The following is a 26,675-nucleotide window of genomic DNA, read 5'->3' on the forward strand; positions in this document are numbered from 1 at the left end:
GAATAATATAATTGTAGCATCTAGATGCTATAACTGTATAACTGTCTGTATAATCTGTCTGTACAATCTGTCTGTATAATCTAAGTGTAATGATATTAGGAAAAATGACATTCTGTAAATACTGTAATATACTGATTTGAATAAAATCTGTAATACTTGTCTAATAAATATCTGTGTATATCTGTATATACTGCATAACATGATATGTTGGGAAAAAACTATATAATTTTTATATCAAGTACATATCTACTCAGGCCACACAAACATTAAAACTCACATTCTGTAAAACTGGAAAATAAACTGATATAAATATATATAAATCTCTAATAACATTATTAAAATTCCTAACATAACATATTTCCCTTACTTGATTTTTGCAAAGGCCCCCTACCGTGACTGACCCTACACTCGTAGGGTTCCCCACTCAACACTCTAAAAACAATATCTCTTAAAATAAAATATCATTATTTTTTCATGTATAACATTTTATATAACTATGGGAAAGGCAAAAACTGAATAAAATACCTTACCCTGAAATTAAGATGGAGTTCAAACCACTTCCACCAACGATCTACTCCGACAGATTTGCAGAGAACTTTTCCAAGAGCGTCGTGGTGACCTCAGATCGTCGATCCAGTAAGAAACGAGGCTGGAATCGAAGAAAGAAGGAGAGGGGCGTTTTAGAGAGAGAGAGAGAGAGAGAGAGAGAGAGAGAGAGAGAGAGAGTAATTTCCTGCACAAGTTTCTCGTGAAAATCCGATTTTAAGAGTACTTATAGCCCCGAATTCGTCGACGAGACACGTCATCTTGTTGACGAGTCCTTGAAGAACTTCGTCGACGAACCTGAACCCCTCGTCGACGATTTTCAGACTGCCAAAACCCCCCTCTCGGTATTTTCTGGTCGACGAGATCCTCATATACTCTCGTCGATGAATCCCCTGTGTTCGTCAACGAGGCTTTAATTAATTTCCTGGGTTATTACAGAGGTGATTTGAACTGTAAGTAACCGGTCGACTGAGGTCCTTATGAAACTCAATTTTGACCCTATTTTTGACCTAAAATAATTTTGAAAACCTTTATATAAGTTGACATTTAAGAAAAAAAATTGGTGTGAAAGGTTAGGTCTCCTAAGATCAATCTATGACCATTTGAACATTCAATCCATATCATGCAGATGCATGAATTATTACAGATCAAATAATAAAAATTAAATGTAATTACAATTAAAATAAATTTATTTTCATTTCTTTACTCTTTTGATTCTATGAAATATGCTAGATGATGTATTCTTTGAGTTCTTTCTGACTTCCATCTTCAGTCTTCTTATGTGTGTGTTGAATTATAACCTGTTAAAGCACTGAATACATACATAACATACATGTATTTTGTCAGCATCAAGACATGGATCGAATTTAAAAAGTCAACAATCAGTTTTAGATTAATGCTTTTGAGTAACAAAAATAAAAAGATGCAAAGCCTTCACAAATAGGTCTTTCATTTTATTTTGCCGCTATTGATAATTTGTGTCATTTAAAAGAATCATTCTACTTGTGCTAACATCTATAATTACACAATTGGAAGTTTTTTCTCCCCCAATTAACAAAATTAGTTCTTATGATATAACAATAGCGCAAAAAAAAAAAAAAAAAAAACTTTCAGCAGCACAAAATCAGCCAAAAAATAATCAAAAATATTAATCACACGAGACACTTAGTTTTACGTGAAAAACCCCTTCAAATCAAAGGGTAAAAACCACGAAATTTAAGAGCTCACTCAAAATTTTCACTATGATGAAAGTGTGGGTACAAAATCTCAATTTTCAGCTATCACAATGAGTACATAACTCTATTTTTTGGCTAACAAAAAGAGATCTTAAAAATCAAAGAGAGAGAGTTGAGAATTTCACAAAAAAATGTGGTTACTGCTCAAATTTAATATCTGATGCTACAGTGCTTAGACGATTACTTCGATCGTTCAAAATCAGCGTCTATGAGTCTTCTATCTACTGACAAAAAATTAGTTCGATCAGATCACGAATGATGCTCCATTAGTTGGTTGATCAAAACTACACACTATTACAAAAACCTAAATTTTCTCAACGTGGTTACTATTATTCAAAAGCTGATATTTGACGCTATAGTGCTTGGATGTCCAATCTGACCGTTTAAAATCAGTGTCTATGAGTCTGTTATCTATTGAAAAAATAACAGTTTGATTGGACCACGATTGTCTCTTCAATCGTCGGTTGATCAAAACTGCACACTATAGCGAAAACCCAGATTTTGTCTTCTACTTCTCCCTTTTTCTGCTGCACACTTTCTCTTTTTTTTTTTTAAAATGGAATTCTACACTCCCAACCTCAATTTTCTTTACCCAAATAAGGTGTAAAAATGTCTCTAAAAAAGTCTAATAAAAAGTCCAAAAAAAAAAAAAAAGATTTAAAGGATTGAATGAGTTTCTAATATAGAAGGGATGCCTAAACCTAATAATTTGCCGTATATTTTATACAAATTGACATAAATTCCAATCTAAGATTCAAATTTGAGAGTATTATGCTGTGTTTTGAGAGGCTTGGGCCTTAGATTTAGTTTGTGTGGATCGAAATTTGGGATGAGACAACTACTTTTTGATACCTACGTGTCCTACTCCATTGCACATAAGTGGGCATGCCTGGTGAATGAATTGGGCCTGCCAACTCCTCGCTATCGGATGATTTAATGCCCTAAATTGAATTTCTCAACTGCCCACTAATGTCTAGCTTTGTTGGGTAGCACAGAATAATCCAATGCCAGACCTCGAAACTCTCTAAAGTGTAAACCTAATAGTTTAAAAGGCGAAAGGGTGTGTCTGGATTTGGTCACAGCTCCATTCCCCTGTTCCTGCCCAGCTGCTGCTGAGTAGGGCCCAACGCAGGGTAATCAGTATTTGTGGGTGGGTAGTGGGTTGATTCTGAAGTCCCACAATGCGACAACCAGAAATTGAAAGCGCGGTGACGTTACGATCTCAACGCTCAGAGCTATAACTGTTTGCGTACTAACATACTGACATTTCTTTGTTAGGCCTTGTATTTAATTTTTGTGACATTTATATCTTTCCAATACGTTAATACCAGTCATGTTTCAAAAATAGGAGGAAACTCTGGAAATATTTGATTTTAGGGACTTGATATTCTCATTATAGACAAAAAATTTGAATTACATGTATAGAGATTAATCATTTTGCCATCTTTTCTGGCCTCGACATATTTAGGATCTGTTTCGATTAAGGATTTTACGTAGAAATGGAAAAAATATAGGTAAATAATAAGGAAACTCATTTTATTTTAAATTTAGTATACTTTTTTTTTACCCCCCCCCACTTTTCTTCATAACTAAACATGAAAATGTGAATTCATTAATATTTTTTTTTTTTGTCTTAGTATTTGTTTAAAGGGGTGTAGGACTAGAACTTAGGTGTAGGTCGTAACTCCCTTGAGCTATTGGGCGGTCTGCTATTCTCCTATCTTTTCACTGCTCTAGCCATCTTTTTTGTGTCTTTTGGGCCCTTCATTTTCAGGTTGATTCAGCTCCTTGTGACCATCACCTCTTCCAGGTTGATGTATTTCTGAGCACGTGCCATCAGCTCTCCCATATTGACTCGAGGTTTCTTTCCTAGTGAATTTAGCAAATTCCCTGGCTGGAGAGCCATTGTTAGTGATGCTGCTGCCACTCCGTGATCTAAGTTTTGAATCTCTAGGGTTGCGTTGACGAAACGATAGATGAATTTCTTTAATGTTTCATTTTCTCCTTGAACAAGGCTCATCAGATGTGTAACGCCCCGACCCAATAGGTGGGCCCAAAGTGCTACTATTTATACATAGTCTGCACATATCTGATAACATACATAACCTACCCGCCCTAAATAGGGACATACGGGTGTATCATACAGATCTGTGCTTTCATACATTGTGGAAAACATAAACAGTCATACTTCATCTAATAGATTTACCAGAGTTTCTAACTGACTTCTTACATACATATGGTCGTACTTAAAATATAACTGTATTATAGTCCCAAAAAGCCATTCTGGCTAAAAACCCAGTACTCATACAAAGCACTTACGTAAGCTAAAAAAAAACAGTACTAAGCTTCGACGTCCCTTTAAAAGCCTAGGACTGGTTTCCTGAAGGACCTGAAACAAAGGTTATAAGTTGGCGTGAGACACTTCTCAGTAAGGTAAAAGATATTACATCAGTGTATGACAACATGTGTTTAAGCCAGTTGCAAGCAGTCACGCATATAACATATTCTCAATACTATAATATAGGAGATATATAGATATGAATCCTGCAATAGCTAATTTAGCATCATAACAAGCGAGAGTTCTCGAGGTTAGGGTAGGATACAGGCCTATATACTGTACAATCCCTCTGCCCGGTATTCAAACCTATGACTTTGCCCATTTTTATTTTTAAATCATGCATATGTATATTTAGAACACCGCCTAGCTTTGAAACAATAATAACTATGCTAACACTACCCCGTGGCGCAGGTTGTGCGATAATAAAGCACTGATCAAGCCCTGTTTGTGCAGGCATTGTTAGGCATCGTAATTTACTCGAGTCCATCTTGGCCATCACCACCCTGATCTGTGATCAACCAATGGCCCTTTGTACCAAGACGACTACATAGGTACCAATGCTGAGAACATAGGTGTGGTTGCACTGTATCTCATATTCTAGCAATGATGTCGCGCTTACATAATAACATTAAGCTTTTAAGGTTTTAATAATAACGTTGAGCTTTTTAAGCCTCTCATAGTAACAAGCTGCGATCCCAATATTATATATACGATTTACAATAAAACACATTAACCCGTGCAATTCCAGTATTTTTCACAATCTCATTTATGCATTCTTTCATACATTATTTCTTTCATTCAAACTGTGGTATAAACCGGCACATGCACTCTCGGTTTAACCCTTTCACATATAGAGCTGGTATCTAATGGACACCTGTTTTCCACATTTTCATATAACAATTTGGAACTTGAGTTCCCATAGTTCATATACGTATTAATCAGTTCCACGTATTCCATTTCATAACATATGTCACACTCGTTTGGGTAAAAACAAACCATACATAGCATATAGTTAGAAAAAAACATCGTTTAAACAGAAAACAAGGGTTCTAGGCATCTCCTACATTAGGTTTAATACAAGTAAAGTAGTTTTGGAAAATTTGAAGATCATATGCCAAAACCCAACTTTTTACCAAAACCGTAAAACTAAAGAACCGACACTTTTACTCGGTAAAACTTTTGTAAATGAACAGTCATAACCTACATATAAACATAAGCTAAATTTTTAGTCGTTTAGTTTTCTAAAAATACTGATGTAAACAAATCCCTTTACCTTTTTGCTGAACACTGAACCACGAACTATATGGCTCCAAAACAGTGGATCGAGTTCCTAAAACCTAAAAACCAAAGAACAATACTTCAACACAATCGTATTTACTATAGATCTATCGAACCAAAAACGAACTTAGACCCTTACTTCAATTTCGGGATAAAACTCGAAAATCCTCAAAGCGAAGATCCGATCTGCTACAATCGTAGAGGTTTTCTCCCTAATCCACGTGGTATCCTCTAATCGTCGAAACAGGTGACGAACGGTGAAAGATCGAAGAGAGCGAGAGAGAGAGCTCACCGATTCTAGAGAGAGAGAGAGAGAGAGAGAGAGAGAGAGAGAGAGAGAGAGAGAGTTTTTGTAATTTCTTAACCCCTAAGCAATGAAAAATGATATTTATAGATCCCTTGACCCTATCAAATTCGTTGACGAATGGTGCCTTCGTCGAAGAGCCCTAGTCTGATATTTTTTTCTTGTCGGTCAAGATCTCTTCATCGCCGAGACTCTGAATTTTGGCGATGAACCTTATATGGCATTCGTCAATGAGAACCTTGGCTTCGTCGAAGAAGCCTGCTAAATTTACCTTCTTACCCTTTTATTTATTTATTTCCTTATTTTATGGGTTCGGATCTCTACAAGATGAGTCAAAGATTTTGCTATCTTCCAACTGCTGATGAAGTGTCCTATGAACTGCTGCTTCATTTTGGAAAAAGATTCAATGGAACTAGGTAGGATAATATCCATTACCTCTTTAGTGAAAGGTGGATCTGAGGATTTGACTGAGAACTCCCCAGTGGAAGGGTTGCTACGAGTTTCCTTCATTATTTTTTCCAATTGATCAATTTTTCTGAATTTTTCTTCTAATTCGTGTGACCTTTTGTAAGAACTCGACTTGAGAAATGTGGATTAAATAAATAAGAAAAAAAAAGGTATTGAAAGGAGAAAAATAGCAGGGCTCGTCGACGAGGCTCCTTCTTTTGTCGACGAAGTCCTTTCTATAGCTCGACGATGAAATTCAGAGGTTCTTCGACAAGTGAGTACCGAGAGATTTTGGGAATTCTGAAATCTCAGGCTTGTCGACGAGGCCAACTCCTTCGTCAACGAATTCCCTTCTTATGCTTGTCAACGAGGATGCCGCCTCATCGATGAGGTTGGCTGGGTAAACTAAGTTATAAATATATATTTCATTGGTTAATAGAGAAGAAACTCAAATCCTCTCTCTCTCTCTCTCTCTCTCTCTCTCTAAGATTTGAGCTATTTGTTAGCCGAATCAATGATCTGACGTTGCTACGTGGATCAGGAGGAGATTCTCTACAGTTATAGTGGACCAAATCTTCGTTTCGAGGATTTTCGGGTTTTGTTCCAAAATCAAGGTGAGGGTTTGATTTCAGTTTCAGTTTGGTAGATTTGTAATGGTTGAGATTATATTGAAGTATTGTTCTTCAATTTTTAGATTTTGGGGATCCCGTGTTGTTGTTTTGGATCGATTAGTTTCGTATTTTGGTTTTCGGGATAAGGTAAGGGGTTTCTGTTTATATCAGTTATTTTTGAAATCTGAATCAATAAAATTGTGGTTTACGATTATATGAATGTTTTGGCTACTTATTTGGAAAAATCTATTAGGTGAAATTATGAGATTTTTGGGTTTACGATTTTTGGAAAAATTGGGGTTATCGGGTTTCATCTCAGTTTTTGTTGGAAAATCACGTATTTGAATAAATGGTAATATTAGAGATGACCGTACCTTCATTTTATGTTAAACTGTATTCTCAGATTAATTATGATGTGATTATTTGTTACCCAAATAGGTGTGGCATGAGTTGGTAAATTGAAATGAGTTGAGTTATGAAATCGTGAAATGGGATATAGGAACGGTGGTTCCAAAATTATTTTCAAGAATATGTGGAAAACTAAAACCGGTTGAATATCAAGGATTCTATTTGATGATTGTTATTATGTGGTGAGCATCCGGTTTAATTACCGATGAGCTAGGGCATCCGGTTTGCCATCGATGGGCCGAGACATCCGGTAAAATTCTGATGGGTTTGAAATCCGGTTTTAATTTAGACAATTCGCTCATCTAGGTTGTTACCGATGAGTTGGGACATCCAGTTTAATTTCGATGTGGATATGTGTTACGAAACATACTATGTGTTTGTGAACTCAGTGTGATGTGAATTATACTGGAACTGTGATGTGAACTATACTGAAACTATGTTGTGAAAATACTGGAATTGTGAAGTATTATGTTTTGCTGTTGAAATAACACTCATGTGCCTATACACTGATATAACATGTTTCTTCCTCACTAATAGGTTTCTTACCCCTATCATACAAATGTTTTTCAGGTCCTTCAAGTAGCCGACACTAGCATCCTAACATTTCAGGAGCGTGGTTGTTGGTTATCTTTGTAGAAGTACTTGTGTAAGTACTGATCTTTGGTCGGATTGTCATTTTGGGTTATGTAGACACCCGGGGAATGTTTATGTGTTTGAGAATTAGTGTCACACCCAAACTCGGAAATGGGCCCCAGGGTGTGATTTAGTAACCAAACATGTCCCTGTATCATACAATAGTCCATGATACTATATAATATAAGGGTCCGACCCTGTAGGGATCACGTATACCTTATCCATCATCACATATACAGTATATACGCAGCGGAAAATCCAACCTAATACATCCATAAAACCATACCAGAGTCTATACAAAATAGGATCTAATTCCCCAACATGCATAACATACCCCAGGTTTCTACATAACCCAAAATGACTACCCGGCAAAGGACCAGTACTTACACAAGTACCGCTACACAGCTAACCAAGCACCATGTAGGATGCTAGTGTCGGCTACTCGAAGGACCTGAAAAACATTTGTATGATAGGGGTGAGACATTTCTTAGTAAGGGAGAAACAAGTTATATCAGTGTGTGGACACATGAGTGTTATTTCAACAACAAACATACATTTCACAGTACCAGTATTTTCACAAATACTGTTCCAGTATACATACGAGACAAAGCAATACGATCTAGTGTTGTCACTCTTTGGCCTAAGCCGAATTGTCTGGTGGTATTTCACACCCTTCGGCAAAAGTCGGTGCCCTCGGTAACCTAGCATAGCATAAGCCCCCACAGCATTGAACCAGTGCAGATCTGGTGTTCTTACACCTTTTGGTAAAAATCGGCTGGTCTAGTGGTATTGCGCACTTTCCAGAAAAAGCCGAACATCAAATCCTATGGTCTTATTCTGACTCGGGTCAAAACCTGGAACATTTTGGAACTCACGTTCTTCTATCTTATTTGAATAATTCACAACTTACGGTAGTTAACCACATGCTTTTCCACACAAAATACATCATTCAAATTCATCATCTCATTCCACACTTATTTTGGTAAACAAACAATCACACATTAGGTATTCCAGAAATACAATTTAAAATAATCAAAGGTACGATCATCTCTATATCACAATTTATACCAATATAAAGTTTTTCAACAGAAACGAAGATGATACCCAAAATCCTCAATTTTGCCAAAAACTATAAACTGAAAATCCCGTAATTTCATCTGATAGATTTTTCTAAATAGGTAACCAAAACATCCGTAGAATCGTAAACTACAGTTTTACCAATTCATATTACAAAAATAATTGATATAAACAAAAACCCCTTACCTCTCCCCAAAAACCAAAACACGAACTAAATCGGTCCAAAACAACGTGATGGGACCCCCAAAACCTAAAAACCGCAGAACGATACTTCAATATAATCCTATCTACTACATATCTACCGAATAAAAAATGAAATAGAACCCTTACCTCGATTTTGGGATAAAAAATGAAAATCCTCGAAATGAAATTCTGATCCGCTACAAACGGAGTGATTCTCCTCCTAATCTACGTGGTAATGTTGGATCGTTGATTCAGGAAACAGACTGTCCGAAACCCTAGAGAGAGAGAGAGAGAGAGAGTGGTTCGAGTTCTAAAGAGAGAGAGTGAGAGAGAGAGAGAGATTTGAGTTTTCTTAGCAAAGAAGAAATGAAAAGTGATATTTATGGCCCCTTTGACCGGGTCCAATTCGTCAATGAGATGACGCCTTCATCGATGAATCATCTACGCATTTCGTTGACGAACCGGTTCCATCGGTGATTAACCCTATTTCGATATTTTACAACTCGTTCGGTATCTATTCGTTGACGAGGTTTTAAATTTTGGTGACGAAGAGTATAAGAGCCTTCGTCAATGAGAACAATGGATTCGTCAATGAGAACAATGGATTCATCAATGAAACCTATTAAATTTACCTTTTTACCCTTTTTTTATTTATTAAATCTAAAATTCTCGGGTCGGGTTCTTACAACCTCCCCTCCTTACAAAAATTTTGTCCTCGAAATTTGTAATCAACTAGATAACTCATCCATATACCAAAACGTATACCCGATTCTAGAAAGAGCCAGTGGCCACCCACATAGCAGTCACATCCCAAATATATAACATACCCTCACTTATGACGGAGGAATACCGTGATTACATACACAGTGTCTCGGGAGTTCACAATATCACAAAACCCTCATAGAGACTAACCACACATTAATACTCTAAATAGATACATCAAATACTTACCTAAACCGTACCTGTAAACATTATCCTTAGAACAAATGTGGATATTTTCAGCATATTTCTGTCTTCAATTCCCAAGAAGTCTCCTCAACCGCGTGATTCTGCCACAGTACTTTCACTAATGGTATCTCCTTGGTACGCAACTTCAAAACTTTTTGGTCTAGAATCTGAACGAGTATCTCTTCGTATGCCAAAACATCCTCAATCTCTAAGGATTCGTAACTAATAACATGTGAAGGATCCGACACGTACCTCCTTAACATAGATATGTGGAACACATACATGTACCTCCTTAACATAGATATGTGGAACACGTAGTGGATCTGAGAGAGCGCTGGAGGTAGTGCAATCCGGTAGGCTACTGGACCCACTCGTTCAAGTACCTTGAATGGTACGATATACCGCGGGCTCAATTTTTGCTTCTTTTTGAACCTCATCACCCCTTTCATCGGAGCGATTTTCAGGAATATCTTACTCCTTGCCTCGAATTCCAACTCACGGTGGGGAACATCCGCGTAACTTTTCTACCTACTCTAAGCCGATTTAATTCTATCCCTGATCAATATGATCTTTTTAGAAGCATGCTTTATAAGTTTGGGACCCAATATCTACCGTTCACCGACCTCATCCCAGTACAAAGGAGACCGACACCTCCGTCCATATAATGCCTTAAATAGTGCCATACCAATACTAGCTTGAAAGTTATTGTTATAGGCAAATTTCACTAACGATAGAAACTGAATTCAACTATTACTGAAATCTAACACGTAAGCTCGTAACATATCTTCCAAGATCTATATCGTCCTCTCTGACTGTCCGTCATTCTGAGGGTGGAACGCTGTACTGAAAGTAAGCTTCGTCCCTAGTGCTTCCTATAAGCTCTTCCACAGTCGAGAAGTGAATTTCGGGTCTCGATCTGAAACAATGGATACCGGTACCCCGTGCATTTTGACTATCTCCTGTATGTATAGATCTACTAGCCTATTCAAGGAGTAGCTAACTTTCATCGGTACAAAGTGAGCAGATTTAGTCAACTTGTCCAATATACCCGAAATCCCCAATTTTTCCAAAAATTGTAAACTGAAAATCTCATAATTTCACCCAATAGATTTTTCCAAATAAGTAACCAAAACATTCATAGAATTATAAACTACAGTTTTACTGATTAAGATTACAAAAATAACTGATATAGATATAAATCCCTTACCTTTCTCGGAAAACCAAAATACGAACTAAATCGGTCCAAAACAATGTCACGGGACCCTTAAAAACTAAAAATCGAAGAACGATACTTCAATATAATCCTATCTATTAGATATCTACCAAATCAAAAAAGAAATCGGACCCTTACCTCGATTTTGGGATAAAACTCGAAAATCCTCGAAATGAAATTTGGATTCGTTATAAACATAGAGATTCTCCTCTTGATCCATGTGGTAATGTTAGATTGTTGATTCGGGTAATAGAGGGTCCGAAGCCCTAGATAGAGAGAGAGAGTGGTTTGAGTTCTAGAGAGAGAGAGAGAGAGAGAGAGAGAGAGAGAGAGAGAGAGAGAGAGAGAGATATTTGAGTTTTCTTAGCAATGAAGAAATGAAAAATGATATTTATATCCCTTTTGATCCGATCCAATTGGTCGACGAGACGATGCCTTCATTGACGAATCATCTATGCATTTCATCAACGAACCAGTTCCTTCGACGACAAACCCTGTTTTGATATTTTACAACTCATTCGGTATCTCTTCGTTGATGAGACTCTGAATTTTGGCGATGAAGAGTATAAGAGCCTTTGTCGACGAGAACAATGGTTTTGTCGATGAAAGCTACTAAATTTACCTTTTTACCTTTTTGTTATTTATTAAATCTGAAATTCTCGGGTCGGGTTCTTACAATTAGACTTGTAGTTTTGTATAGACTATGTTATGATTTTATGAATGTATTAGGTTGAATTTTTCCCTACTTATATATTGTGTATGTGATGATGGATAGGGTATACATGAACCCTACGGGGTGGGACCCTTATATTGTGTAGTAGCATGGATTTTGTATGATAAAGGGACATGTTAGGTTACTAAATCACACCCTAGGTCCCATTTTCAGGTTCGGGGTGTGACAGCTTGGTATCATAACTAACCATGTTGTTAGGTTTTGTAGACTTGATTAGGCATGATTATGTGAACACAATAGAGTATAGGATGTAGAGAATGGGTAGAGTAGGTTGAGGGTTGTCTTGTAGCTAGACAGGGATTCTTTGGCGATGTTTTGTGTTTTTCCTAGAATGACGATTTCCATAAAATCACGGCAAACCATTGATGGTTTTGTGTTTGTGCGGTAGGGCAGACCTAGACCTGAGAGTCTAGAAGTTAACATAATTATCCCGTAATGATTGTCTTAATTGTGCTATGATAGAGGAATACTAACCTATTCCTATACTATTTTCAGTATGGAGCCGAAGGATAGCAATTGGGATAGTAGCTCAGAGGGGACTGCGAGTGAAGGGTCACCTTTCGTGCTTCGGGAATTAACTAGGCAGATTATGCGGGAGGTCGAGCGAAGTGTTAGGGGACGGGAGCATCCACCTACAACTGCAGGTTGCACCATTGAGAAGTTCACCCGCATGCATTGTTCGATGTTTACTGGAGGATCTGACTTGATTGTAGCGAAGAACTGGATGCAAAAGACAGAAAAGATACTGAAAGTTCTACACTGCACCAACGAGTAGAAAGTTTTCTATGCTACGTTTCAACTGGTAGGAGAAGCTGAGAGATGGTGGTTGGCTGTGAGTTTGCTAGAGGAGCAGAAAACTGATTCATAAGAGATGACGTGGGGTCGTTTTAAGGAGGTATTCTTCGAGAGATACTTCCTGACTTCCGTACGTGATGCAAAGGTAGACGAATTATCGAGTTTAACTAAGGGGACCCTAATAGTGCAGAGATACGTAGTCAGATATATTGAGTTATCTCGCTTTGCGCCATGTTTGATCTCGAACAAGTACGAGAAGATTTGAAGGTTTGAGAAGGGTCTGAATAAGGATATTCGTAGGCTAGTAGGAATGCTATAGATTCGGGAGTTCTCTGTCTAGTGGATAAGGCCGCCGTGATTGAGGCTAGTCTATAAAAGGATGAGGTGGTGCAGGAACAGAAAAAGAGGCCAATACCGTCTAGTTCTCAAACTAGTTCTCGACAGAGACAGTGGAAGAAGAGGAACTATGGTACTAGTATTGCCAGGGAGCGGAATCGTGGGGTCCACAGGGGGATCAACCTCGCGAGCATTGTACTTGGTGCCATAGGTGGCATGACAGCAAGTACCGGTTCATGGGTAATTGTTACCAATGTGGAAAATTGGGCAATGTGTCCTGAAACTGTCGTACGCAGATGAATGGCACGCTTGCGTCGAGTCATAACTGAGGAAAGAACTAGGTGCCCTAGGGAAACACAGCTCAGGCAAGGGTGTACTCGCTTACTCTAGTGGATGTAGAACATGCTGGCAACGTGGTGATATGTACCATGTTATTGCTTTCAAATAGACCCGTTGTCTTATTCGATTCAAGGGCAACCCACTCCTTTATATCTGTAAATTTTGTAAAATTGTGTAGGGTTGAAACCCAAGTTATGGATGAGGGGTTGCTTTTGGCTACATTGTCTGGGAGTGTAGTGATCTGCAAGAAGATGTTAGGGAACTGTCCAGTGATAATTCAGGGAAGGCTGCTACCGGTGAACCTGGTGGTGTATGATATGTTCGGTTTTGATGTTATACTAGGGATGGATTGCTTATCATCCAGTTTTTTTGTGATTGACTATCGTAGGAAAGTGGTGGTGTTCATACCTCCCGAGGAGCAAGAATATGAGTTCGTAGGATCGTGTGTGCATTCGACGCCACATATTCTGTCGGCTATGTAGGCAAGAAGGTTACTCTTGGACAGTTATCAGGGGTATCTAGCTTGTGTGAAGGAACTACCTTGGGATGATATGAAACTCGAAGATATTTGAGTGGTTAACGAATTTTCGGATGTATTCCCGGAAGACTTACCCGGTTTACCTCTTGATCGTAAGGTGGAGTTCGCTATTGAATTGCTACCAGACAAGGCACCAATTTCTAAAGCTCTATACCGAATGGCTCTAGTTAAACTTAAAGAGTTGAAGGAGCAGTTACAGGAACTCGTGGATAAGGGCTTTATCATACCTAGTTTTTTGTCCTAGGGATCTCCAGTTTTGTTTGTGAAATTGATTACCGTGAGATCAACAAGGTAACAGTGAATAACCGATATCCGTTGCCTTGTATAGATGATCTATTTGACTAGTTGCAAGGAATGTAGGTCTTTTTGAAGATCGATCTACGGTCAGGGTATCATCAGGTGAAAGTTAGGACTAAGGATGTTGCGAAGACTGCTTTCTGAACTAGATATGGTCACTACAAGTTTCTAGTCATGCCATTCGGGTTTACTAACACTCCGACGGTATTTATGGACCTAATGAACAGAGTTTTCCATGAATACTTAGACTAGTTCATAGTGGTATTCATCAACGATATTCTGGTATATTCTAGGAGTTCGAAAGAGCATGTGAACCATCTAAGGTTGGTGCTTCAAGTACTAAGGGAAAAGAAGTTGTATGCCAAGTTGAAGAAATGCGAGTTCTGGTGAAGTTGCTGTTGTGCTGGAGAAGTTGCTGCTGCGCTTTGGTGGTCCTGCTATGGAGTCGGCTAGTGTTCTGCTGTGCTTGGGGACTGCTGAAGATGGTGGAGGAGGCTGGCCGTACTACAAGAGGGCAGAGGAGGCCAAGAGAAACAGAGGAAAGGGGGAGAGTGAGGGAGGAAAGACAAAGGGAAGGAAGAGAGACAAGGGGAGAGAAGTAGAATTGAAAAGAACAAAAAAAACAAACTAAAGAAGAAGAAGAAGAAGAAGAAGAAGAAGAAGGAAAAGAGGAGAATGGGGAGCCATGGGGGCTGCCCCTGCAGGAAGAGAAAGAGAAGGGTTAAATAGGATGGGGGGGGGGGGGGGAAGCCCTAGACCCGAATAGGAAACCCGAATTGCTATATTTTTTCATTTTTTTCATTCTCTATTTATCGCAAATCTGACTCTTTTGGAGCCCATATCTCACAAAACTCAAAACACAAAAGTTGTAGATAATCGTTTCCTCTTTCTCCAGAAATTTGAATAGTCTCGATCGGAGTTCGGACGAAAAAGTTATGCACAAAATACGAACAGGTGTCGGTTTTGATTCCCAGGAATTTTCCTGCAACAAAAAATTACCAAAACTTCATAAATAGTGCAATAAAGTTCAAGAATGATGATTTTGGCATTTTATTAAAATATTAGACAATTTTAGATATTTAATTAAAAATATAAACCGTAAAGCTCGGGTTAAACGTCCAATTACGTAGTTTCGGTGCGTAATCACACCCCCCAACTAACGTTTCGCTAGTCTCTAGCAAATGACGTGAATGAATCTCAGGGTGGTGTCTACAACTACATACTCCGGTGATCATGAAATCAATGCACATGCGATATAACTATACCACTTCACATACAAGAACATAACTGAATTTCACACAAGCTCGTTCATATTCAATGCACACGACTCCAAAGCACGTCACTCATGCAAGTTTCATCGTTTATATGTGATTTGAGAGTAGTGTACTCACATAAAGTTAATCAGTGGTACATTCAGAGTTAATGCAAGCATATAAGTTTGAGTATAAACAGGTAAACTCTCGAGGTGTGTGTGATGTGTGTGACTCAGTACACCTAGGACGCTAGTGGACACCTACAAAACGGTCGCTTTGACTCGGCCTAACTGGTATACCCTCAAGAAAACTCAAAGAAAATGGGTTCACTCATCATATGTGAGGAGGAGTGTCGCGATCAAACATCCCACATATTAAAAGGAACAATGCTAAGTATATGGAGTGGACTAGTTTGGAAAGGATCTAGCCTATTTATGAGGTGTCGGGTCCTTCACCCTAGCATCTTCTCACTTACTCGCCATATCCAACTGGGACCACCCTAGATCAACTCATTCACAAACTTGTCGTGAATACATCTGAGGCATTAACCGGTTGAAGCATCTTCATACGTGGAAAATATGTGTCGTCCTTGACTTTTTGTGATATGTATTTGGGCCGGCATTGACATTTTATTTCATGCGCATATGTGTTGCTTATTCTTTTTTGGTCTTTGGCCGGATTGTCATTTTGGGTTATGTAGACACCCGGGGAATGTTTATGTGTTTGAGAATTAGACTGTAGTTTTGTATAGACTCGGGTATTGTTTTATGAATGTAATAGGTTGAATTTTATGCTATGTATATATTGTGTATGTGATGATGGATAGGGTATACGTGAACCCTACGGGGTCGGACCCTTATATTGTGTAGTATCATGAATGTTGTATGATACAGGGACAGGTTAGGTTACGAAATCACACCCTGGGTCCTATTTTCGGGTTCGGGGTGTGACAGTTGTTCATAAATGCTCACGCTATTCACGTAGTCCAACTTCTTTGCTAGAACAGAACCCCAATTAGCGATTTCTGGTGGATCTACAACTTTCTCATTTGGCTTGGGTTCTACTTGGTTTGGATGAGGAATAGGTTCCTTATGATCTCTTTTCTGCTGCAGGATCATAGTGAAAATGTCCTCCATCCTTTTTCTAAAATGCAACGAATTCACTTCTCGCCACGCTGGAATTGTCACCTGGTGCAAAATGTATGGATTGGGGGTGATTGGTTACCCATTGTCGGTTCTGACTTCGAATTGTGTGATGTAGCTATCATGATGTTCTAGACGGAATGAGGCAAATGAAAAATGTAATGTTTAATTTTCGGGAAAAATGGTGTAATGGAGTCGCCACTAACCTTTTAGTGTGGTTAGAACACTTGATTACTACCCAATTAAGGGTAGAATCGGTCTGCGTTACCAAGATAGGAATTGGGAGTTGGGTTACGCGCGGGGAAGGTACGAGCACCCCCTACATGCCCGTTCTTACGAACGGTACCTAATTAATTGTAAAATTATCCTAAAGTAAATTCAAAAAGCCTTTTATGTTACTCTTTTTGTGAATTTACAAAGTGCAAATGTACATGAATGAATCACACAAATATTTACATTATATATATATACACACATATATTCCCTCAGAACCGATGTACACAAAGCTTATAAAGTTCATACCCTTTTGTTACAATCATTGGGATCGGAGAATTGAGAAGATATGTTACAAAATACACTCCCAAAATTTTGAAATTTGTACGATTTTTCTAAGTATGAAAATATTATCTTGGGAAATTTCAGAATTCATTTAGGGTAGAAAAGAATGTCAGAAATGATTTCAATTCTCAAAATATTTTTCTTGATTTTTGTGATTTTTTATAATTAGGCTGAATTTTCAAATAGATAACATAATAGAAAAATAAATTAAAAAAAATACTAGATAAACAGTTCAAACTGGTCTAGTGAGTCAAACAGTTCGTAGAGGAGTAAATTGGGTTTAGATTCAAGGTTGAACCTAACTTTGGGTTTGAGTTCCCGTATTCACAACTTCATACCCAACCTATCACATTTTAGAATGTAACCTAGGAAGGGAGAGTCTATTAATTTTACCTCTCGTCTTCCTCTCCTCCGATCTTCTTCTCCCGTCGATGAGTCTATAGGGGTCAGTCCATAGCATCTTTTCAAGGGTGGTCCTTGAACTTTGAAGTGAGACACTACAGAGTGCTTTCTTTAGATGGGATGACCCAACACCGGTAGGAGACGAGATCGGTCGACCACTTAATCTCCCGGAAGAATGGAACGTAACCTCACTACTCACTCAAAAAGAGAGAGACAAGCTTCACAATCTCAACAATAGAAGACTTCAATATATTCTAAAAGTCAAGATGTAGTCCCAAGAGGGAGGTGAATTGGGTTTATAAAAATTATTTTAAGAGTTATTACAAATTTATAGCTTTTTGTATACTTAAGCAAACACACAAGAATGTTATGGTTTTAAATACTCAATTAAACTAACCACAATCACAAGCACAAAACCAATCACAAACCAAATAATAAACAATCACCCAATCACACAATACTTAACCAATTTGAGGAGCTGCAGCACTTTCTTATTTCAGCATTGGCCAAATTTCAGTTTATAGCCCTGTATGAATGATTTTTGTATATGCTTCTTTTAATCAAGATTTTCGCAAGCAATTAATCAACGTACTCCCTTTAAGGTTTTCGCAAAAGATTAACCAACGTACTTTCTTAAATTAAAAGTTCTTCTCAATCTTAGTTTTTAGCAATCCTGCACTTTGAAATACAATTTGTATATGCTGAAATTTAAATAGAAAAGAGTAGAGAGTGAGACAGAGATTTTTTACGAGGTTCAGCTTATCCCTAGCCTATGTCCTCACCCTAGGCAAGACTACCTAAGGATTCCACTAACACGTTCCTTTGCCGGTGGACCAAACCGATTACAACCCTCCTTTAGGGTGGAGCCCCCCTCCAAACGATACCCCACGCTTAGCTACAATGATTCAATGACCTGAATCATCAAAGAAATAATAAACAAGAAACAATTTATTTTGTACAAAGAATGCTCTCAGATAGAGCTAGTTAGTACAATTGAAAACACTAATATACTTCAATAACAAATATCAAAAGAAATTGAATTGAAGCTAAAAAAAAAAATTCACCGAATTTCTTCTCTAGATAAGGATAAGAAATTTAGATGTTAGAGCTCAAAGAAGATTAATTAACACTTCAGAAAAACTCAGCAATTCTTAGTATCAAAGAGTGAGCAAGAGAACTTTGAGAGAGCAAGAGAGCTTTTAGCTTGAGAGCAGATTTTTCAATGCTTGGTGTGAATTTGATTAAAGAAAACATGTATTTATTAGGTTCAAAAAGGTTTAATTTGTGTTGCCCAAGTTACTTGAAGTGTTTCCCAAGTTTTTACAAAATTTGGGGTACAAGAAACTTAAATTTGAATTTTAAAACTTTTAAAAAATATAACTGTTAACAGTGTTCAGGCGCCTGAGGTCTTGGGGTCAGTCGCCTGAGGTTCCTTCAAACTGTGAATTTTCAATTATAAAACAGGTGAGACGTTTGAGGTTACCAGGGTCAGTCCCCTGAGCCTACACTTCCTCTTTAGAGTTCTTTCAGGAAAATCTTCAGGTGCTTGAACTTATTCTTTAGTCGCCTGAATAGACAAAAATTCTGTTTTTCAGTTCATTTTTCAAAAGCTCTCAACCATCTTGCTTTGTCACTTTAAAAATTATTTTCCAGGGTTTAAAAAAAATCTCTAAGTCCATGATAACCCCTAATGAGTTTTACAACATTTCCATATGATATATAACATGGAGTACTTACATAGGTAATCCTAAAGTCTTAAACACTTTAATTTTGTAGTCTTCATATAAATCTTTTTTTTGAATCCTTTTAGACTTGAGCTTGATTCATATTTAAGTTTCCACATGCTTTGATCATTTTGGGTCCATTTGAATTTCCTTTGGATCGCTTTGAAGATGAGTGTGACTTTGTAGTACTTAGTGATCTTGAACTTACATTTCTTTTGATCTTTTGAAGTTTGTCATTTAAGCTTTCTTGAAACATCATCACTTTAACAAACATGTTAAATCAACCTTTATTTGTTATCATCAAAACGAGATTTGAAAGTCATGTTAGGCCAACATATTCCAATATTTTTTATTATTATTATTTTTTTGTGCTTACAATGAGAAGACTATTTATAGACTTAGTTTAGGACAAACATGGGAAACAAGACATAGGGGAATAATTATGAGGGGAACAAAGCATAAAGTGAACAATTATGAGGGGAATATAGCATGAGGTGAATGATAATGAAGGAGACAATGCATGGGGTGAACAATTATGAGGAGAATATAACATGAGGTGAATGATAATGAGGGGAACAATGCATTGGGTAAACAACTATGTGGGGAACAAAGCATGAGATGAATGATAATGAAGGGGACAATGCATGGGGTGAACAATTATGAGGGGAATATTGCATGAGGTGAATGATAATAAGAGGAACAATGCATGGGGTGAACAATTATGGGGTGAACAAAACATGAGGTGAATGACAATGAAGGGAACAATGCATGGGGTGAACAATTATGAGAGGAATATAGCATGAGGTGAATGATAATGAGGAGAACAATGCATTGTGTGAACAATTATGAGGGGAACAAAGTATGAGGTGAATGATAATGGAGGGAACAAAGCATGGGGTGAATGATTATGAGGGAAACAAAGCATGTTGCATTTTACAAATTAAATAAATAATAATAATAATAATAATAATAATAATAATAATAATTTACGTCAAGTATGACCCAATCCGTGTGGGACCCATGAAGATGTGTGGGGCCCATAAGCAGCGTGGGGCCCATTAAGATGTCTGGGGCCCACAAGTCATGTGGGGCCTACAAGTCGGGTGAGGGTTGTAGGAATCCGAACTAGTGTCAAAGAGGGTAACGTGCACCGGATGTAGGAATCTAAGCTAACGTACCAGGAGATGACATGCATCGGATGTAGGAATTCGAAGTAGCGTCAGAGGGGGTAACATGCATCAAATGTAGGAATTCGAGCTAACATACCAAAGGGGATAACGTGCACTGGATGTAGGAATCCGAGCTAGTGTGCCAGGAGATAACGTGCATCGAATGTGGGTATCCGAAATAGAGTCAAAGGGACTCAATTTTGAAATAAATCGGGACTTAATCGGATCCTCCTATTCCCAGTTTATAAAGTCGTCTTTCTTATCACACGGGATCTCCTCAGAAAGGTTTGGTTAGAATTGGGGTGTCTATAGTATCCATGATCAAGAATCGAAAAAAACTCTCAAAAAAATTCCTACAAATGGCGCCAATTGTTACTGCCTGAAAATCGAACAACCTTCACGAATCGTTCCTCGATCATGACCACTTGAAAAAGATCAAGTAAGAATGGCTTAGAGGACCCGAGATGTCCTTTAGGGGATCACTTGATGCCTAAGTAAGAGACTAATGAGAGGCTTTAAATTGCAACAGTAGAAAAAAGTGGATATGAATGAGATGCTTACTTATTCTCCAAGTCACATTTTTTATAGTGGTGAAGGTTGACCCTCCATCAATCCAGCATTGATGAGCATTATTGTAGTGACCCGAAGAATAATATTATTTTAATAATAAAGAGGGAGGAAAATGGAAACAAGAACAGAAGGAGGCAGTAGACTTCGTCGATGAATACAGAGGTTCGTTGACGAGTGTATAAGGAAATTCGTCGACGAATACAGGGGTTCGTCGACGAGAAAATACTGAGAGGCGGATGGGCTGCTCTGAATTTCGTCGACGAATATAGGGTTTTGTTGACGAATTTAATGAAGGACTCATCGACGAGGTGACTTGTCTCGTCGACGAATCTGCCCCTATAAATAGCAAAAAATCAGATTTTTATCCATTTTCGGCGACGCTCTCTCTCTCTCTACGTCCCTCTCTCACTTCTTTCTTCGTTTCTGGGTCTATTCCTTGTCAGATCGAAGATCTGAAGCCACCACAACATTCCTGGCGGAGTTCTCTTCAAGTTTGCTAGGACGGATCATCGGTGGGATCGAGTTGGAATTCATCCCAAATTCAGGGCAAGACATTTTAGTCTATTTTTGGCCTTATAACAGTTATAGGAAATGATGTAGACAAAGAAATACTGATATTCTGTTATGAAAAATGTTGTTTTCAGGGTGTTATGTAGAAGGCCCTGTGGGTGTTAGGCTAGTGTACCATAGCGGCTTTCCAGTAGTCAGGTAAGAGAAATATGCTATGTTAGGTCATTTTAAAATATTTTACAGTTTACTTAATTATGAAAATTATGTATTAAATTATGGTGTGGCTTGAGAATATGAATATAGTACGGATTTATGTTTACGAATTTCAGTATCATGATTTTACGTATTTCAGTGCCATGATTATACGAATTCTAATACCATGATTATACGAACTTCAGTATTATGATTATGCAGTTTTCAGTATTATGATTATGTAGTTCTCAGTATTATGATATATGAGTTACAGTATAGTTTATGCAATATCATGGTCATTACGATTATTTCAGAATCATGGTAAATCAGATAGTTGTATATAGAAATATATTATATAGTATCAGACCCTGTTGGATTATGCAGTTACAAAGTACGGTACCGTTGCTACAGATATTACGTTATGTTATGAGTGCAACCACCTATTTAGGTAATACGTGGTAGTAGGTCGATCACCTAAGCCTTTGACGTGGACATGCTCCCCATCAGATATGAGTTGAGGTGGGCAGATTAGACCGATGGAGTATAGTGGTTTATTCCTGATTGGCCAGCCAAACTAAATCCCGCCTATGGGCTGCACAACTCTGTCATGAGGGGTTAAATCATGACACACAGTTATCCACAGGGAAAGTTTTCAGTTACTATTACGTACATACAAATTTACAGAACATGGAACATACTTATGTACTCTAGAAGTATTTTGAATAGTAACCTACAATACTGATTTGTTAAGCAACATGGAAAGGGTGGTATATTTTATCACTTGTACTGTATTTACGTATTCAGTTATACATGATTATATGAAACAAATTTTCATGATATTGTAACTCATTTGCCACACAGTAGTAATAGCATATTTCATCTTACTGAGCGTTGACTCATCCTAGTGTTGAATCATTTTTCAGGTGATCCAGGTAGGCGAGCAGACCAAGCTCGCAGATAGAGGGGTTTCAGTAGTGCCCTGTCAGTGAAGTGAGTATTGTGAGAGTATTTTTGTATAGCCCTAACTAGTTGAGGGTATTTTGGGGATACAGTTATATTTGTATAATTTGGAAAACATTTTAGAACTCTGGTATTGTATGTAATGATTTATGGTTATGTTTATATGATTTCCGCTTCTCGTTGCTTAGGTTAATGGTTGGGTTCACCCCAGTATAGTATCAGAGCATGTAGATTATCATAGTATAAAAAAAAAAAAAAAAAAACTAGTTAATTAAGCAGGTCGTTACAATTATTGTGCTTGTGAGAGTTACTGAGATTTTATGGGCATTTATATGGAAGTTTTAAATATAGTTTGTAACCATCCCCTCTCATCAATAAGTGTATTGTTAAAGTTTGACCGTCAAATTTGTAAAGAGTTTAATGGCGCTTTCGAAACCATTCCCTTTTTTTAATGAGGATATTTTGATGCATATAAAGAGGCATTTAAAAGGAATAAATCTTGAATCAGAAGCAACTTTTATCCTTTTTAACATTAATATTATATATGGTTCTAATATATTTGTAATGTATGTTATCCTGTTTGATAATTATCACATTCACTTTGGATTTAAGTTTTGGAGGCGATGTTGACATTGAAATTGACATTGATATTTTTGGCATCATTTGAAATATACATTTTGGGAGATTTCTCAAACCCTCTTTGAATTTCATACAATAATTATTACATTTAATGTGTATCAAGAGCCCGAAAATAGAAAAATCAAATGAGTTAATTTTGAACTACATTTGGAATAAACAAGGAGGACAAGTCCAACAACATGCAGCAGCCATCATGACATGAAATCAATCAATCCAAACCCACTTGGCAAAATTTGGCACTGCAGACATAGCAGGCTATGTGCAGTCACTCTTGACAAACCATAAATGCCTGCAACCACTTTCATTTCATAATTTATTTTTGTGGGTTGATGCAGGGTGAGTAGTATTCAGTGGGAAAAAAATTTATTAATCAAATCAGAAAAGTTTAAGGTTTGATTAAGATTTGAATTTAAGTTAATTTGATTTGATTAAGGTTTGGTGATTGGGTGGGGTAAATAGAATTTTTTTATTTCGGTTGACCGAATTAATGATCGAATATATATTAATATATAGATTATAATTATGTATATTATAAATATTTATATATTTATATTATACATAAATATAAAATATCTATTTATATTATATACATAAATATATGTGTAAACTTGAAGTGTGGTCTAATTTTAATTAATCAAAATAAAATTTGGTCAAGTGAGGATTTAGGTATATCCTTTAATTTAGTTTGATTCAGTCCAAGAATATAGTTAACTCGAAATTTTTTGATGCATTTGGTTAATTCACCAATGCACTGTATTGACCAATTGCACAATCCTAGGTTGAAGGTTGTAAGACACAATAAGAGTACACACATTTTTTATTATATACTCTTTACTCTTTTAAAATAAATTCTAATTATAAACCTTTTTACGTGGAAAAGGAAAGCAGGTAAATAATGAGGAAACTCATTTTCTTTAATATTTTCCTACTCTTCTAAATATTATAAAAAATTAAATATTATTTTAAAATAATTAAAAATTATAAAAAATTAAATATTAATGATGTCTAAAATCAAAATTTTGTTTATAAAATTGGTGTATTTTTTATTTTTCTTTCTCATTTTCCTTGATAACCAAACATAAAAAATGAGAATTTTCTTGATATTTTTATTTCCTTTCCCCTAATATATTCTAAGTTTCAAACGGAGCCTTAGGGTACATTTAGATCAAGGATTTTGCTTGGAAAAAGAAAGGGAAGGATAATAAAGAGAAAATTTATTTTCTTTAATATTTTTCTTTTCTATTAAATACTATAAAAAATAAAAGTTCATTTTAATATGACTAAAAAAAATTAAATATTAACGATATGCAAAATTAAAATTTTGTTCATAGATTTAGTATACTTTTTATTTATTTTTTCCCACTTTTCTTCATAACTAAACATGAAAACTTGAATTCTTTAATATTTTTATTTTCGTTTCTCATTATTTTTTGAATTTTAAATGAAGCCTTATAATTAGAAGAAAGAAAACTAGTTAAGCTTTCTTGGAATGTTATCTTCTTCACAAAAGATGGTTACTTCAACATTAATGTTATATATGGTTCTAATGTTTTTGTTTCCCTAATTATCATATTCACTATGGATTTAAGTTTTGGAGACAACATTGATATTTTAGGCATCATTTGAAATGTACATGTAGGGAGATTTCTCAATTTATTTTTGAATTTCATACAATAATTATGACATTTTATGTGTATCAAGAGCACCCCCCTCCCCCCCAAAAAGTCAAGTTAGTTAATTTTGAGTTTTTTTTCGAATTTAATTTTAACTTAATTAAAAATATTTAAGAAAAATTCGGGTGAAACTTTATTTCCACATTTGATGTGTCCCAAAAAATGATAGACCATCTAGTGCGTTTTTATGTAAAAAACGCTATTTGGACCATCGATTTTTGCATGACCCATACAACATTCAATAATTGGAAATTTTTTTCATATTAGGGATTATTGAGAGATTTGAACAATTTTCAACGATTTTTTTTTTTATATTAGACATCAAAATATTGGGAGTATTTAAACTAATTGCCTTTAATTTTAACTCCTAAATCTTTTTCTCACTTTCAATAACAATGAGTGTGTTCTAAAGTTTGTACAATAAAAGTTGAAAAAGGATCTAGTGAACAAACTTTACACAAATAATTTTGCCAATTCAAACTATATGGAAGAAAATAATCATAAAGAAGAGTCCACCAACATTTATTTAAAAAAAAAAAAATCAAAACAGCATACACAAAAGGAAAAATGTAATAACCTAACACTCTTAAATCAACAAAATAAACTAGTTGTTGCAGTGGTAGAAAATGATTCATGTAACTGACCTCACCTACTAGGGTTTAAGGCATGGTTATTTTTTATTATTGTTGTTGGTGGTGGCGGTGTCTTAGACAAAAAGGCAAGCTTCCAAACTATTTACTTATGAATAATCTTCAAAAATGAATATTTAATACTGGTTACAATTTTTTTTGTCATTTCAATAAAGAGTTAAGTAGCCAAGAGTCAACAAGAATTAGCTATTTCGAAATATTCAATTAGCTTTGATGGGAAGTGTTCATTTGAAAGATTGAAGGCAATCATATGCTCTTTGGTTCGTTGAGTTCAGCCAAGAAGTAAGAAGATGTCCTAACTACATGAGAGCACAAGTTTTGCCAAGATAAGGGAATGAAGGTTTTGATGCAATGGTCTAGCTACGTAGATCCTTTTATAACAATAAACTAAGAAGATATACATTGGGACAAAAGGAGTTTGAGTTCCCAACATCAAGTCATTATGAGATGATAGATTTAAAGTTTTGTAGCTCAACCCTTACACTAGGGTAGAAAATCAAAGCAATGTCATTGGTGAGACATGTGACTTAAACACGCTCAGCATAGCCATGTACATTGGGGTAGTTTGGAGTAGGATGTTCATCGATGGACCAAGTAAAGTCAAGGTTTCAAAGGTCAAGTCAATTGCATCATAGTGTTTGATTTTGCATAATGCATATTTCAACTTCTTTGAAAGTCCATAATGCTCACGGATTTATAAAAGGAAGTTTTGAGAAAGCAAAATGAAAATTCAGTCAATTACCTTCTTTATGAAAATAGACTCATAGGAGAAGCGCATCATGTTTAGATTATGCTACTAGGTCACCTCCTTTGTCTTTTGATCTAGGAAACTCATACTATTTTGAATTTTCGTTCAATCCTCAAATGTTAGCATACATCCATTGCATCAAGTAGGCAGTCATTTTTCAAATTAGAGCCCCAAATTTCAAGAAAATAAAAGAAATCATCGAATTTCAAAATCCGAGGCTAATGTG

At 36.5% G+C, this 26,675-nt stretch overlaps 1 protein-coding gene across 1 annotated transcript in view; it reads left to right on the plus strand.

Moving 5' to 3' along the window:
* Positions 1–22,927, plus strand: part of LOC131149348 (DNA repair protein RAD51 homolog 4) — a 49,662-nt gene extending 26,735 nt beyond the window's left edge. The window contains exon 10 of the mRNA XM_058099729.1: positions 22,703–22,927. Coding sequence (XP_057955712.1) covers positions 22,703–22,768 — 66 coding nt within the window. The 3' untranslated portion in view covers positions 22,769–22,927. The remainder of the gene's footprint in view (positions 1–22,702) is intronic.
* The last annotated feature ends 3,748 nt before the right edge of the window (positions 22,928–26,675 follow it).

The sequence above is a fragment of the Malania oleifera genome, chromosome 2 (genome assembly GCF_029873635.1).
Source record: "Malania oleifera isolate guangnan ecotype guangnan chromosome 2, ASM2987363v1, whole genome shotgun sequence".
Taxonomy (NCBI): domain Eukaryota; kingdom Viridiplantae; phylum Streptophyta; class Magnoliopsida; order Santalales; family Ximeniaceae; genus Malania; species Malania oleifera.